General features: G+C 44.1%; 1 protein-coding gene across 2 annotated transcripts in view; it reads right to left on the reverse strand.

Annotated features, from left to right (window-relative positions):
• shisa9a (shisa family member 9a) overlaps positions 1-13,842 on the reverse strand; it is a 61,754-nt gene extending 47,912 nt beyond the window's left edge. Inside the window, exons 1-2 of one of the 2 annotated variants that reach the window (XM_030399995.1) lie at positions 12,823-13,842; positions 12,204-12,238 (exon numbers count right to left, since the gene is read on the reverse strand). In XM_030399995.1, the coding sequence (XP_030255855.1) occupies positions 12,204-12,238; positions 12,823-13,337 (550 nt within the window). In that variant the 5' untranslated portion in view covers positions 13,338-13,842. Of the gene's footprint in view, positions 1-12,131; positions 12,239-12,822 lie in introns of both variants that reach the window. The other variant, XM_030399994.1, reaches the window with a different exon arrangement.
• Positions 13,843-16,477: the final 2,635 nt, after the last annotated feature.

A 16,477-nucleotide genomic window follows, 5' to 3' on the forward strand; every position in this document is an offset into this window, starting at 1 on the left:
AGAGCAGACTTGTGGCTTTGAAAATGCTCATTTGCATACATGTTGGTTTATTTATTCAGGAAGGATGGATGTCGTGTGAAGCTTTTTTTTTAATAAACCTTATGCTTGAATTTTTTACAGTGTTATACAGACTTTGGAACTCCAAAGCACACCTGCAACTGTATCTTTTGCATTACCTTTCCCCCAGTGAATACTTCTGTATCTTTTGCCAGAAAGCACCAGGGTGAACAGACTGTGGCTGGTGTAGGCGTGTCTTTAAGCCTCCTTTAAGGTCGGTTCGGGTTCCTCACCTTACCAATATCACAGATACTCATATTTATGTATGTTATGGTGGTTCAACAGTGGATACTTCTGTATTTCTTGCCCGATTGCAGTGAGGTGAACATACTTCAGCGGGGGTACGCGTGTCTTTAAGTATCTTTTTGGCTCTGTGCAGACACCTCCCTGATATTAATGATGCTCATATTTATGCACGATATGGGAGTTCAACAGTGGATACTTCTGTATCTTTTGCCAGACTGCAGCAGGACAAACAGACTGTTGCTGGGGAAGATGCTTCTTTAGGTATACTTTTAGCTCTGTGTCTGCACCTCACCTTACCGATATCACTGATGCTCATATTTATGCATGTTATGGTGATGAGAAGATTGATGCCATTCTCACGCTGTACGTTAAATATTAGGCTACAGCCACCAGCTGGTTAGCTTAGCATAAAGACTGAATACAGGGGAAACAGCTAGCCTAGCTCAGTCTGAAGGTAACAGACAGTAAACTTTCCACCTGCCAGCATTTGTAAAGCTCTCTAATTAACAAAGTATATCTCATTTGTCTAACTTGGGACTAATTCTTGGCCGGGAGTGCTAATTTTTATGGTCCTTCTCTTGTTTTTTTCCCCTCTTTACGGTCTTTCTGTTGAGCTTAGCTTACCAGCTGCTGGCTTTGGTTTCATATTCAACAGAAGACATCAAAGTATTTTATTTTTATTTATTTTTTCATAACTCTCGGCAAGAGAGCAATGAGCATATTTTGCAAAAATGTCAAGCTATTCCTCTAATTCTCCTGTTTGGAACTGGGTCACCATTGCAATCCATTGTAACTGTTAATACACGTTGAGCACAGCTGTCTCCCTGCCTGGTGAAGGTGAAAGACACAGTCTCTTTACACTCAGTGGATGTCTTATATATTCAATCAGTGTGCTCTCCTTGACTCTTTCCTTTGACACTAAGGTGGTTCTGGCTGTGAGAAGCTTTTACAAACAGTGTCAGGTTATATGTGAGCAAAATAAATAAAGACAACATCTGACCTTTGCAGAAAGAAAAGTGCCTGTAAAAAAAAAACAGTCTGATCTCCTCCGAGAAAGAGGTTTGTTGTTCAGTTGTAGGTTCTACTCGTTCCAAATCTCACAGTACAAAATACATGTGATGTCCCAATCTAATCATGTTTATCAGCGCTTTCTTGGCCTGTTGCTATGTGTACTTGTATACTGTAAAGGGCTGCAGACTGAGAAACACCTCTTCCTCTCTCAGGAGAAAATGTGGAGAAGGTCATCTAGAAAAACCGCAACAAAAACAGCACCAGGAGTAGAAAGAGTAACACATTCTGTAAGCGACTCCTGCCATAGGAGACAAGAAATGCCAAGAGAAAAGGCAACAGTGGCCAGAAGCTGAGAGGAGCTGGGAGCAGGGCGATTGCTGCAATCAGAAGGGTGAAAACAAAACTCCTTCCCTGTTTTTGTGAGCCGTTCCAGGCTGATAATTTGCAGGCAGGCAGACAGGCACAAGATCTGTCGGAGCGAGAGCCCAGCATCGTGACGCATTTCGCCCAGCCACATGTCCCCTATCCATGGGCCAGCGCCCAGCAGGATGGGGGGTGGTGCGGGCGGGGGCTGTAAGCCTGTCCACAAGTTTGTGTGTTTCGGTGTTTGTGTGTCTCCATATGCAAGTACGAGGATGGGAGGGTGAGTGGCAGGAAGGCTGCCAATGTGTCCCTACCTCCTCAGGGCAGGGTGATGAGCGAGCCAGACCATACTGACGCCCGCAGGCGAGAGAGAGAGAGAGAGCGAGAGGTTGAATTTGCTCTCCCAAGACCACCAACCTGAGCTTGGTGATGGGCGTGCATGTGGGGAGGGGTGGCATGGATGGTGCACGGGGATGGTGGGGTTTCACAAATGCGTGGACAGTATGAGCTGCCTGTGACTTAACATCGCTGGTGGCATCAGTCAGCAAGCCAAGCAAATCTGCTGCCTGCCCCCCGGCCGTGTGAAACACAGGCCTGGAACACAGTACATGTGTGTACATGGAGCTGGTGGTACACGTGTGGGTGCCTTTTGGTGTCCATATGTGCGCATATGCATAAGAAAGAGCAAAAAAAAAAAAAAAAGAGCCTCCAGCACCTTAGGGACATAAGAATTGATCTGTTGCTTTGGCCGGTGCCACCCAAAACAGACTGTTCACTTTTTGAAGCCAAGACTTTCACACACATGGAGAAGTGACAGCACAAGCTTAGCTCCTGTAATGCTGTAGGTGTAATGGGATGAAATGTTCTCCAGGGGTTCGCCACCTTTTTTCAGACATACCACATCACAGTCAGATGAACTCAAGAACCCCTAATATGAATCAAAGAGTCAGATCTGCAGTGACTTTAAACTATACCCTTATGGGCTATTTAACACTATTAGGCTTTATTTAGAAGGTGATTAGTGTTACTATATTTACAATATTATTGACTGTCAATGTTTACGTTTGGCTTTTGTTAAGTTAGGTCTACTGCTACTGGCGTAGGCTGAAGCTAGACGCTAAACCATTTACCCATTACCCTACTTTTAAACTGTTCATTACTTTCAGCTAACTATTTCCTCTAATTATCCATCACATTTAACTAAGTGTTTCAACAGTTTTTCTATCATTTTAGCTGATTATTTCAACTATCAATCAATATCTATTACTTTATCTGCGTTTAACTTTGTTTCATTGCTTTTAACTATTAACATCACATCTAACAACCTATTTCAGCTATCAATCCATCACTTTTAGCCATTTTGTTTATCCATCAGTCATCATCATCATAACTTTTAACTATTTCAACCAGGTTTATACAGGCCATATGTCACATTTAGCTGAGCATTTCAGCTGTGTTTCTAGTAGCTGATTATTTTGACAATTAATCAATCACATTTAGCTCTTTCAGTTGTTCATCCATTGCTATTAGCTAAATGTCTCAGTCGTCTATCTAAAAGCTACTTTATCTAAAAGTTTCAATTGTTATTCCATCAAATTTAGCTATTTCAACTGTTTACCCGTTATCTGTGCTATTAGCTGCTTTATGCTAATATTTAAACAGATTCTTTTAATCAACAGTATATGCTATTTTATCTAACTATTTTAACTAGGCCTATGTGGGCTCTCCGTCACTTTTAGCTGAGCATTTCAACCTAATTTGACTATTCCAACTATTAATCCATTACTTTTAACAAACAATTTTAAATGTTTGTCTCGGATTTAACTTTGAGCTTACTGTTTTAGCTATTTATCTGTTGCTTTAAGCCAACTCGGCTTTCTCATAGCAAACCATTTTCAACCATTTTCCCATTATTTGTTAACTTTGTATGTTTAATATTTCAAAAGTGTATCCATTATGTTAGCAAACAATTTCAAATGTTTATCTAGGATATCACTTTCAGCTGACCTTTTTGGATTCATTGCTTTCAGCTAACTGGGTCAAAACTGTTAACTGTGACTTATAGCAAACTAATTAAACTATTTTTTCCATTACTTGTTGACTTAATATTTCACATGTTTAACATTTCAACAGTTTATCCATTAATTGTAGCTTAATAGTGCAACCATTTAGCCATGACTTTAAACCAGCTGTAAGGCTGTAGGCATCTGCTTGCTTAGCCTACTAACTGTCGTGTAATGTCAGAATTTTTCATTTCTTTGTTTTTTTCACTCCACAAACTTTCCACATACCCTTTGGCAACTGCAGAGGTGCGCCCACTGGGCTACAAGTATCCCTGGTTGGGAATCACTGACATCCTCCATGAGAGCCTCAACTGTGAATACTGCTACAACACAGCTGGAACACTGTTGGGAAGTGGCAGGAATATATATACTATTGTTGTCAGCAAATGCAGAAGATTAGAGCTCCATTCTCCTATTAGAAAGTGCATAAATGGGAAACTGTGTGACAATAGCTGCAGATTACAGAGGATTTCACACGGCGTAACACAGCCTAAATAGACTTATAATGCCACTGTGAGATTCGGCTTGCTTCGCTCTCTGTGTGACAGACAGTGAGCTTGTTACTGCTAAAAGGAACATAGCTGTTTCTCAACAGCCCCCCTTGTGCAATGACAAATATAAGGACGTATGCAGTGAGCCAAGTGCCTCTCGAAATTTAAACACAGCCAGACTTGCAAACAAAAGCCTGGACTCAAAGACTGTGTTTAAAGTTATCGCCCTTAATAATTAAATTCTTGGCTGAATTCATGTGACAGAAAATAATCCTAATATTTGCAGAAGGCTTGACTCATTAATTTCAATAGTCGATTAAGGAGAGTCAGTGTAGCAGTTAATTAGAAACCAGTGGTGATAACCACCTGTTCAAACATACAGATGGGAAGTCTGTCTGCTTATCCCATGACTGCCTGCGACTGCTGTATCATCACAGATAGTCAGATGTAAATGAGACCGAAAGAGATGAAGATAGATGGACGTATTATTATACGCGCTCAGGATTTTTCTGAAGCACACCGCAGGTCATGAGCTTGACACGCATGCACCCGCCTATGTGCCTACGCGCCTATGCCAAGCGTAACGTAGACTCGGACGCGCGCACACCCGCAAACACTGCCGCAGTCACAGAAGTAATTACCTGTCAAATGCGAGATGTGACTTCCTGGGAGTAAATGAACTGATTAATATTCGTGAGGAGGGCGAGGAGGGGAGGGAGGGGGGCTGGCTGATGAGAAGTTAAGATATTCACTGTCCCTATTGCTTCTTTTATTAAAACACCACAGTGACAAGATGGGAAATTACACACCGGGTGATGCAAAACAGAAAGGACAGAAAAGGATGGGGGCCGCGTTCATTAGATCGCTCTCTCCGCCCGCCAGAATACCGTTTGATTCCTTTTAAACGTCCGAAGAATGAGCGCTTGTTCCAATTCACATTACCTTTCACAATGAAGCTAATGTTCCCACTAACAGCAGTGTGACGCAGCCGGGGATCGCCTGCTACTTCCTTTAGGATTTTTGGAAAGGAGGCAAAGAGGAAAAATCACACATTCTTCTCAAGTTTTTTTTCTTTTTCTCTCATCTCATTTTCCAAAAATCTTTCTGCCTCTTCTCTCCTCCCAGTCTCCGGGCCAAGTCTCCCTCCCTCCCCAGGCTGTGTCGACACCTCACTGGCTGGTCTCCCTCTGTGCCCAAATTGAGTGCATGTCTGCTGTCGGTCGATGCTTGCAGGCTGCGCGGCCCCAGAGCCCCAATAAACAGGAGTCCAATGGCGTCCCTGGGCTGCTGAGGGGTCTCGCATTAAGATAATTAGGCAGGGAGAGGGTGCAGGAATGAGGCCCTGGAGAGGAGGAGGCGACGCTTTTGCACTTTCTGACAATCTGAGCCTTTGACTTACTGTCTGTTGGCTTGTTGCTTACTGTGCCCTGATTTACGCCTCAATGGTAAAACCAACGCAAGAGCTGGTGTGGCGCTGAGCGGCTGCAAATGTGGGAGGGCAGCGTCATTTGTTAGCGACGTGCTATTCTAACAAAAACTAAATCACCTTTGATGCAAGGTGTTATGAGGAGACAGGTGTACTAAGCATCTGCTTAGTAAGTTGTAAAGTTAGGTTTAGGGTTACATTAAGGCTACCTTCTGTAGTCTTATTTAGCCGATTGTTAGCAACCATATTTTTTAAGACATGTAAACACTTTATAATTCAACCATAGGGGAATTAACTGATGTATTTTTTGTCTTGAAGACTAAACCTTATTTCAGGCGTCCAACCAAAAAACCCATTGTCATTGAGAGAAAGGATCTGGAAATGCTAACGTATTACCAGGTTTTAGGACTCATTGCTGCGGCCCTCTTTATGACACGGATATCAATCTTCTCATGCAACTCTGGGCAAGAAATCGAATGAGCGTACTTCCCAAAATGTCAAACTATTCCTGTAAGAACATGTATGAAAAGGATGACTGGGTTTCTTACTAGATTATGTGACTTATAGACAGTATGAACGTTGACTACATCAATAAACAAGGGAACAAAACAAACATTATCCCCAGTGGTTTGCATGAAAGAAAACCAGCTGTGTTTATAGCAGAAGCTTCACTGTCGCTCCGACGAGCTGCGAGCCTGAAAGACAAACTCGGGGATGGAACCTCAGCTTCACCTGATTTTCTTGCCTGTTTGAACAAGAGGACAGAAGCTGAGCTTCAAACGGTGCCGGTGCCGGAGTGACGCCTCACAGATAACTACCCCCAGCTCTGTCATTTTCCCTTTCAGCAGCCCCTCTGCGCTTGTTTCTACGGCCTGCGCCGCGGTGTGTAGGTTCACTAGCTGGAGCTCCTCTTTTCCGCTCTGACACTCAGCAATCAGATGTGACACACTGAAGGCTCAGATGACAGCTGGGAAGACAAGGTCACACAGTCACCTACTTTTAACGAAGGATATGCACAGCTCCTTCTGACAGGGCTGCGCCGCGCACGAACCAGCACAGCCATACATCTTCCCTCTCTCTCTCACACACATACACACACACACACACACACACACACACACACACACAGATGCCTGTACACACACACAGTCACAAGGCGGAGCAAGAGTGTTTTGCAGACAGGGCCTTTTTTTTTCTCGTGCCTGTGCAATCTCAGAAGCAATTACCTATTAAAATTTCATCCTTCCCATCTCCGAATGTTTAGGAAAAGATTATAACTGCTGGGGAGGTAATTAAGCCTGCAAATGGTGAATTGAGTTGTGAATACAGAGTGCCGCGTGTGAGCCTGTGTGTGTGTGTGTGTGTGTGTGTGTGTGTGTGTGTGTGTGCAGCCGTGTGTGTTTTCTGTCTTGATAAAACTAACATCGCTGCCCACCTAAAAGCTCTTTAGCGCAATACCCGAAATGACATTTACAGGAGCGAGAGGTACAATATTTGTCTTGAGGAAGTGTTCAGTGTAATAACTCACAAGGACAAATACTGTTTTCCAATTAAATTCCACGTGTCGCTTCCTCATTAGATTACACTGAGTGTGGCAACAATGAGATTAGCTGCCGCTGCTCGTCAATTACACTTAAGGAAGTCCCGAGACTTCCAGCTTCTTGTGTCGAATGCTGTGGCGAAAGTCACCCTGAGTGAAGGAGGCGTTTTCAAGGCCAATCTAAACATGAGTGTGGTCTTAATACAGAGAATTTGACAGATACAAAGCCCCGTCCTTCGGCGCTGCAGCAGTGGTGGCTGCCATCAGTTTGGGTGTTGCCGCCGAGATCTTTTGCCTCCCCACGTTCCACTGTTCCCGCTCTCCCCTCTTCCTCCATCCCTCCCTTCTTTGTCTCTTCGGCTCTTTGATGCCGCGAGCGAGGAAGAGGCAGAGGATTTTTCAGCCTTTTAAGGATTCAAAAAAAGTCCCTGTGTTTTGTGAGATGACATGAAAGTCTGCCAGCCGGTTCCACCCGGGATTCGGTGGGCCGGCTGGTTCTGGCTCACAAAGCAAACCAAAGTGTCTGCGGGGGCCCCTGGCTGATTATGAACTGGGGCCCCGAGACATATCAAACACAAACCTCCGGCTTTGTTTTACTAATTGATGCTGTGTTTCTCACTTGTGTAGCACATGTGGTAATGATTACGAATCATCGAGGCACAGCAAAGCAAGAATTGGGAATAGGTTTTCTGCCTATCGTGTTTTTTTCCTTATATATTTTATATACAGCATAAAGGAAATATTAATAAATATATACATATAGAGATATGTTCTTATGCATGTAAAAGAAAGTTAAAAAGGTAAAAGTCTCCACCAACAGAAGCTCCTCATTCCCACAGAAAGCACTGCCCCTGAAACGTCTCGTTTGTAGTCCCACCGTTAATTCTGGGACTTTGTGACATCACGCTACCTCACACAGTTGCATACTTTAATCCATTCAAGGATTGGTTTAGCAACCTGCTCTGTTGTTTTTAGCACTGCTGGCTCAGGTGTGTGTGATCTGACGAATCAGAATAGACTAGGTTCAGGAGGGGGAGGGCCTTAAAGAGACAGGAACTAAAACAGAGTGTTTCAGGCAGAGGCGGAATACAGACCTGCTGCACTGGACTGTATGAGAAAACTGAAGTGTTTTTTGAGTAAACCTATTCTAGTAGTAACCCGCAAAAAAATGTATGAACCTGAAAATGAGCATAATGTGTCTCCTTTATAGGTGCACTATGTAGTTTCGGGGAAGACATTTTAGTCATTAATTAATTATTTTTATGTCTAAACAAACCAAATAAACAAATTCTCCTCTTTTTTTCTGACTAAATGAACTGAATAAACAAACTGATCTTAAAGGATAACACAATTTCATACTATTTTTACTGTGTTTGTATGTGTCAGACCCTGCTACCTTTCTAACTAGGCATGAGATCAAGTTATTGACATTCTTTCTTTTTTGATTTCCCCAAAACGGGCAACACAATGTCATACTGTTTTGCTTTGTTTATATATGGCGGACCCTGCCACCTTTCTAGCTTCAAACAGTGTTCTGGGGACCTATTTTCCTCCGAGAACAGCTTGTTTATTCAGTTCTAAAATGTTTTTGAGCTTGTATTTATTACATCATTAATACTGTAAGCATTAAATCTGAAGTTTGATATTCTTCTCCATAACTACACAGTGCCCCTTTAAGTCTCTATCGACAAATACATTTAATAAAGTGCTTGCGGGGGAATACAAATGACAACGTAGAAGTGGTCATCACTCCTTTACAGACAAATAGCATTCTTTGACGGTAGCACATGGCCCGGAGGAATTTTCTCCTCCTATACAGGCAGTTGAGACCTGCCAGACCAGATTAATTCAATGCCAGCAATGGGGCAATCTGGCCATAAGCTATAATCAATATGTGGTTTGCACTAAAAATAGATTTTCCTCTACTTATCTTTACATTGCGATTGCACCCCTCTTCACATACCTTCGCTCCCTTCCTCATCCCTGATGAAGAATCATCTTGACCTTTCCGGTCTATTCATCTTCTGCTAGTCATTTAGAAACAAGAATAACATGTCCACGTTGTGCAAATCTATATTTAAGGCCTCGCCGCTCCAACCGTGCCCCCGATGAATCGTCTCCCTCGCCAATCAGGTGGCCGTTGAAGAAGGATCTCGCCAGATCACAGAGGTTAATAACATTCCACATGATCACCCACAAGCTCCGGGATTAGAGGGTTCAGCGGAGGAGGTTACACATTGCAAATAATAATCGCTATTTCACAGCAGTGTCCTCGCGGCCACTCGGGTGATAGGCCACCCCGTTATCTCATCTTTCTCCCTCAGTGAGGAGAGGAAAAAAGACTCAAGCAGACCCCTTCACCTACTAAAAGGGTAATTCATCTCTTCATGGTAGCAGTTCGTTGGAGACCGAAACCCCCCTCCTCATCTGAAACCAAAGCATTTAAATGAACGCAACCTTTCCTCCCCCCCCCCATCCCTACCATGAGCTGTGCTCTCATCATGATGTTGATGGTGTCTGTGGGCGTAGTGCTTCACGCTGAGTAGGGTTATGTCACCTGGTCGTCAGCCAGGGGAGCTGTTGTAGGATTACATATTTATCTCATTCTCACAAACACAAGTAGTTACTCAACCCCCCCTACCACCACCACCACCACCACTTCCTTACATGTGCACTTCCTGTCGGTTCCTGTCCCAGAAATTTCTCACCTGCACACTATTGATGGTTTAAAATCAGCTGTTCACTGTGGGAAAAGTGTCTAAAGAGATCTGGAGGGAAAGAAGGGGGTAACCTGGGAACGCTATTGGTGCTTTAACAAAATTAGGCTATTTCAAAAATAATATCTCCCGATAATCACATATGACCCAGTAGGGATGATATTGTGGTGTACGTATCTGTAGCGACCCTGCCCTCTGCCTGCATCTTCTGATCTTCTTATTATTTTACTGTGTTTGTGAGGTTTCTGGGCGCAAATCTGGAGAAAGATAGTTGACTGATTAAGGGGAATTCCGGTATTTTTAAGGCTGGGCTCTATATCTTCATGTTTTGGTGTATAAAGGAATCATAACTAACAGAAGTTTTTGAATCGGTCCGGTAGATCGCCTCAGCTGGCAGCCGTGACACTGTTTCAGTGTAATCCTGTGGGGCAACTGCGACTGTCGAAGTTACGTCCATTGAAAGTGCTTGTTTTTGCCGCTGACAGGCCGAGGTTGTTATTGACAACATTACGGTCACAATTCCCACGTAGATAAATCCTTTTTTTTTCAAATCATACGAGACATTAAAAGTGAATTCTTGCTCTGAAATCTTGTGGGAACTTGTGACAGTTGTTGGAGATCTGATCAAAAATCAGTTTTCTATCCGGCCACGACTGGAAGTAAATTCTTGCTAGCAGTTTCTAGAAGTGAACTCCAAACTCCTCTCTCCAACTCTTTTCACTGTTGTCTTTCTGCAACAGAGACTTCTCCACGAGGGAGACCTGTGTTCCAGAATCTTATCATTTACCAAAAAAAGGTCCCTCTCTGTAGGAAGCATTTTTGTAATGTTGTCAGACACTTACAGTTACAACCTCAGCCTGTCGGACGTAACTTTGATAGTCACAGTTGCCCCAAAGGATTACATTGCAGCCGGCTGAGGCATGTTAACACAGGGCCAGGGTTTAGAAATACAGGAATTTCCCTTCAAGTCTCATTCCCAGGCCATCAGATATCGACTTGGGTCGGTAGCTCGCCAACAAGAAATTGTCAAACTTTGACAACCACGGAGTGAGAAGGAACAATCAACTTTGAATGATGTCTCCAAACAGCAACCGATAAAACCCTGCTTCGTATGCCTTTACCCAAGAAGCAAGGCGCCGATAGGAACGACAATTCACGACGCCACTGTATTTGCATTGGACTGATACAAAGAAACAGTCTCATCCGAATGGCAAACGTTTTCCCTCATTCTAAAAGTCGGAGTGCAAAACTTGACAAAGGCGAGATGCACGGAGGTTTTCGCCTGCGGAGTGTGATTGCAGTCTGCTCCTGGATCAGCTCTGTGTTGGTGCAGAAGCCGGTGATGCAACTTTGAGGGGAATCTGAATGCTGCGTACTCCATGTGTTCGCAATGTCTGTGAGTGTGTGTGTGTGTGTGCGTGTGTACTGTACGCTCTGGTCCGTACATCTCCGAGCGCGTGTTTTCATGTGCGATTCATCCGTTTGATCTTCTGCTGTTAAAAACACAAAGAAGCTCGGTGCCGTGTAGCAGCCCACGGGACGCAACAGAAATAGATGGCATTCATACGCTCACCAACACCACCCTTCAAACTCCCAGCCCCCCCAAATCCCCCTACACACACAAAAACTCACTACCACCACCACCACCAGCACCACTTCCTCACCGACTCACACACTCCCACTTCCCCTTTTCTCTCTCTCATTATATCATGTGGGCACGAACCAAAATAAAGCAGTGAATAACGCTCGGATTTGAAAAGCGGCTGAAAAGGCAGGCAGATCTTTCTCTCTTTTTTCGAGCGTGTTATGAAATGGATGGATCTCTGGCCGCTGCGAGATAAAACAACAACAACACACACACACACACACACACAAAAAAAACCCAGCGCTGTCATTTGAAACAAAATAGGAACGCGCCTGCAGGGATGTGTGTGTGCGCTCCCCCTCGGCTTGCACTGTATCTCCGAGGAATTTTTCCTGACTGTACGCGCCATCAGCCAGTCCAGCTGAGTCTGATCCCCAAACTCACAGACACACACACACACACGCTCACATCATCGCTCCAGATGACCTGTGCACATTTCGACCTCTTTTGTTTTTTTCTCCGACACACCCGCGCCTCCGTGTGCGGCTCGAAGTTACACACCGAAAGCTCCCAGAACGTGAGAACAAAACAAAACGACAACAAAAAAAGAAACAACAGAAACTTAAACTCACGGAGGTTTGTGGCCCTGGAAACAAAATGCTGGGAATGCATCCCAAGGGCCTCCTCCCCCCGATACTGCTCACCTGGACACCCGCCCTGCAGCACGCTGGCGACGGCCCTGTTGGACAGACACAGAGGAGAGGGGTGGGTGGGAGAGGCGGGGAGATGGGTGAGGAACTGTGCACAACATGGTTTAATTTGATTATTCACTCGGGCTGCACTGCTGCACAGCCTTCTTTTCGTGAAAAAAAAAATAATAAAGTGGAAAGGCGCAGCTGAGTGGAAGAGAGCAGGATTCCCAGATGAATGGAGGAAGATTTTTGTTTCCATTTTGTACTGTTATGCTGCCCATTAGATTACACTGTGAAGGTGTGTGTGTGTGTGCGTTGGGGGGGGGGGGGGTACTCTCCGGTCTGCACTCAGACAGACGCACAATGGAGCACAATGGGGCGCAGTGTGAGAAAGCAGCCGCCCCCGCCTGATGACAGGGAGGAGAGTACGGCTCGCGTGAAATGTGGTACAGTGGAGAGTGGAGGGAAGAGTTGACGTTGGTTTGGAATCGAATGCGCCTGATGCGTTTAAGTGATGTTTGGAAAGGAAAGGAGGGAGACGCGCTCCAGGTCTGTGCGTGCGCGGAAGGGGGGGGGGGGGGGGCTACTACTGCGAGTCTCTTTGTAAACATGCGCGCTGAGAGACACTCACCTGGACATGTTCTCCCTCTGAGGCCGGTGCGCCTTCTCCAGCCCCAGTTTGGTGAAAATCCCCACAAGAGCCATGATGGCCACTACTCCACATATGATGTAGACGATTAAGTTCGTCTTGTCTTTGGTGCTGTCGTGCAGCTTGTTCATTTTTTTGTAGGGTGTCTGCCCGGTCTTCATCCACACCGGGGTGTCGTAATTTTTACAGGTGCTCTGGTCCAGCCGCGAGTGCTTGTAGGAGCAGCAGAAGCGGAAGCCACAGGTGCCGCAGCAGTACAGATAATTGCCCGTCTTGCAGATGAACGGCGGGTCCCACTGGCCCATCACGTCGTAGTAACCCCGGCACTTGTCCTCCGTGTGCGGGGTCTCCTCGGACACGCTCTCCTCCTCCCGGGAGCCGTTGGAGGTGGCGATCATGACGAAGCCCCCGAGCAGTCCCGGCTCCCCGTCAGCCTTGCACACCAGGGCCATAAGTTTGAGCAACAAGAAGCCGAGGAGAAAGTATTTCCCTCTCATCGTGCTCTCCTCTCCGCCGGGCAACTTCACGCAGAAACGAACAGACTTGGAGAGAGGGGGGAAGGCGCGCGGTCATGATACGCTGAAAAGTCCAGGGACGCACATCCAAACAGCAACGCACCGTCATCCGCGCGGATGAACATCTTTATCAGCATTTCATAATCGAAATAAATAAATAAATAATGATAATTTAAAAAAAAAAAAGAAAGAAAAACATAAACGCGCAGAATAAAAAATTAAATTAAATTTTAAAAAAACGACTTTAATCGAACCAACAGCTCTCCAACGCGCTCTCTGCCTTGCGCATCTGTCTCCTCACGAAGGCGTCCGCAGGCTCGGGTTTGGCGTTTCTGCGGGCGTGCATCGCCTTACATACATCCATCGGTGCGCTCTTACGCACGGGGAGTAGGCAGAGACACAAGCCGCGCCGAGGACGAGAGCGCAGTGAGCGAGGAGAAGAGAGGAGGCGAGGTTGGGAGAGCCTGGTGCGCAAGACAAGGAGAGGAGGAGGAGGAGGAGGAGAACCATGGGGAGGGAGAGAGACGGTGTGAGGGCTGAGATGAGAGAGAGAGAGAGAGAGAGAGGGCGAGAGGAAGACAGACAGACAGAGAGAGAGAGCCTTTATTGTGAAATATTCTGATAAAAGCTCCGGTATACGCACATCACTATTCTGTTTTGCCGTCGAGGAAAGGCGTGGGAGAATTCCCCCCATTTATTCTTCCACTTTATGCATTTTCAGCGGTAGGTTGCCATTGTTTTAGAAAAATCCTGAAAATCACAAGTGGCTTAATGTGCTACAATCGGCAGCGGCTGGCAGAGCTTCTGAAAGCAGGGGGTGGAGGGTGGGGGGTGGATTTAGGAGAAAGAGCCCTTCACCAAAGATGTGGCCCCGGGACGTGATGCCCGCTACATCCTTGGGAACTTTCCAGAAAACCAAAAAGCAGTAGCGCTCATGACTACACTTTAAACGTGTTCCAACTGAAAGACACGAGCAAATAATAAGACGAGTTAACCCCCCAAAACAACCAACACGTGCTCGAACCAGGTTTACTTCAGCTGAGACAGTGGAGAGCCTCATCCACACACTGTGTCCAGACAGAGAACCGGCTCTTCCTTAAAGGGCCACTGTGTGTGGGCTTTTTTTTTTTTTTAAATAATAACAATATTAATGAGTTAATAACACAAACATGTTTTCCATAACTAGAATAAACAAGCTGTTCTCATGAAACTGTGTTGTCCTTTAAGGTCAGATTGTTTATGAAAACAAACAAAGAGAGATTGTTTGTTTGGTTTGTTCATGCACAACAAAGGAAACCGTCTTTTCCCGCCTTTAAAATCACCTTTACAAAAAAAAAAAAAAAAAAGTTTCAACGGTGTCAGCATAACACTTTGTACAGGAGTAAGTTTTGTATTTCGCGAAAGTTCTTCGAGGTGTATTTGTTTTTTTGTCAAACAGGTGCCGTACGAGAAAGAAAAAAAAAAAACGAATTAACTGCCTGAGTTGAGCTGAACCGAGCTGAAAAACATTTTAAAGAAGTCACATCATTTCCCACCTGCGAAGCTTACTTACATAAACCTGCGACACAAAGTTGATTAATCCTGTGGTGAGAAAAGAATCAGACCGCCCCGGAGACCTTCGAGGTTATTTGAACTCATTCAAGTATTAGAAAAATATGAGAGGAGGCAGGAGACAGTTTTCTCTAATCAGGCTGGATGGATCGTTGAAGTTTGATTTTACAGCCGCTCTCCGAGGTCGCTCTCTTTGTGTTGAACATGAAGCTGTGGGCGATCGCAGCACTCCCAGGGTTTTCTTTTTCTTTCTTTTTACATAAAATGCCAAATAATTAAAGGTGCAAATGTTTTGTTTTTTTTTTCGTTTAAATCACAGCGCATGTAAAAGAAAAGGGCCACAGCCTCAGTTGCAACCAATGAAAAAGTCTAGTCGCTGTTGTTTGGGTGCCTGTAAATTCTACATGAATGATAACTGGGAATAATTAAGTTGGGTTGACCATCCAAATAATGTTTACAGGTGAGCTGCACTGTATTTATCAACCATTTACAAATTATTATAAACACCGGTTGCAACTTTGCAATAAACAACTGCTAATAAATGATTTATAAAGCATGTCATTATCCGTTGACCGTGAAAAAAACTATTAACTAAAAGTTTAAAGGTGCACTATGTAGTTGTGAAGAAGAAATTGAAACTCAAAATGTTAATTTTCACAATATAAATGAGGTAATAATACAGACATAAGTGAATAAACAAGCTGTTCTCAGAGGAAAATAAGGTCCCCAGAACACTGTTTGAACCTAGGAAGGTGGCAGGGTCCGCCACATATAAACAAAGTAAAACAGTATGAAACTGTGTTGTCCTTTAAGGTTGGTGTGTTCATTCTGTTTCTTCAGTCATGCAAACAAAGAGTTTGTTTATTTAGTATGTTTAGGCATAGAATATTCAATGAAGATCTCTCTCCTCTCATTAAAATGTCTTTACTAAAGTGCACCTTTAATTAACTGTAAATTGACCATTTGTTAACGACAGTCATTATAAAGTGTTACTGGAATCACTCATGTTTATGCTGTAAATTAACAGTAAAGACCATTATGTTACAGATACTTCTGCAGTTCTCCTATGGCAATCTGTTTTACAGTATGTTACTGTAATAGTGATATACAGTACATATATGTATTTTCTTCATTTTAAAGAAAACAACTGGCAGCAGGGTTGCCATTATGCTTTTCTACAGATCTTTCTGGTTTAACACAATGTATACTGTACATTTAGTTAAAGCTTGCTGTAGTATTAGCAAACTTCCTGTCCATTTTGCTGTCAGCAGTCCCCTACCACCTCTCTATCGCCAGCTTTAACCAAAATGCAGCTATAAATGAAAATTCTATGGGAAACTAAAGTTTAAATAAAAGCACTATTACAGACTTTTCTTTTCAATGCAGCACCAAAGAAACAAGTCAGTTTTTCCATTACAGATGGAACTTCCATGTAGGCATAACGTATCTGTATATGGATCTTATCTTTTTTGATCTAAGAACATAAACATCCAAATGGTGGAAAAGTTTCACCCAAACATTTTAACCCTTGATACAGCCTTAAACGTTTAGACTACTGTTTTAAAGAAGCA

This window comes from Sparus aurata, chromosome 20 (genome assembly GCF_900880675.1).
Source record: "Sparus aurata chromosome 20, fSpaAur1.1, whole genome shotgun sequence".
Lineage (NCBI taxonomy): Eukaryota > Metazoa > Chordata > Actinopteri > Spariformes > Sparidae > Sparus > Sparus aurata.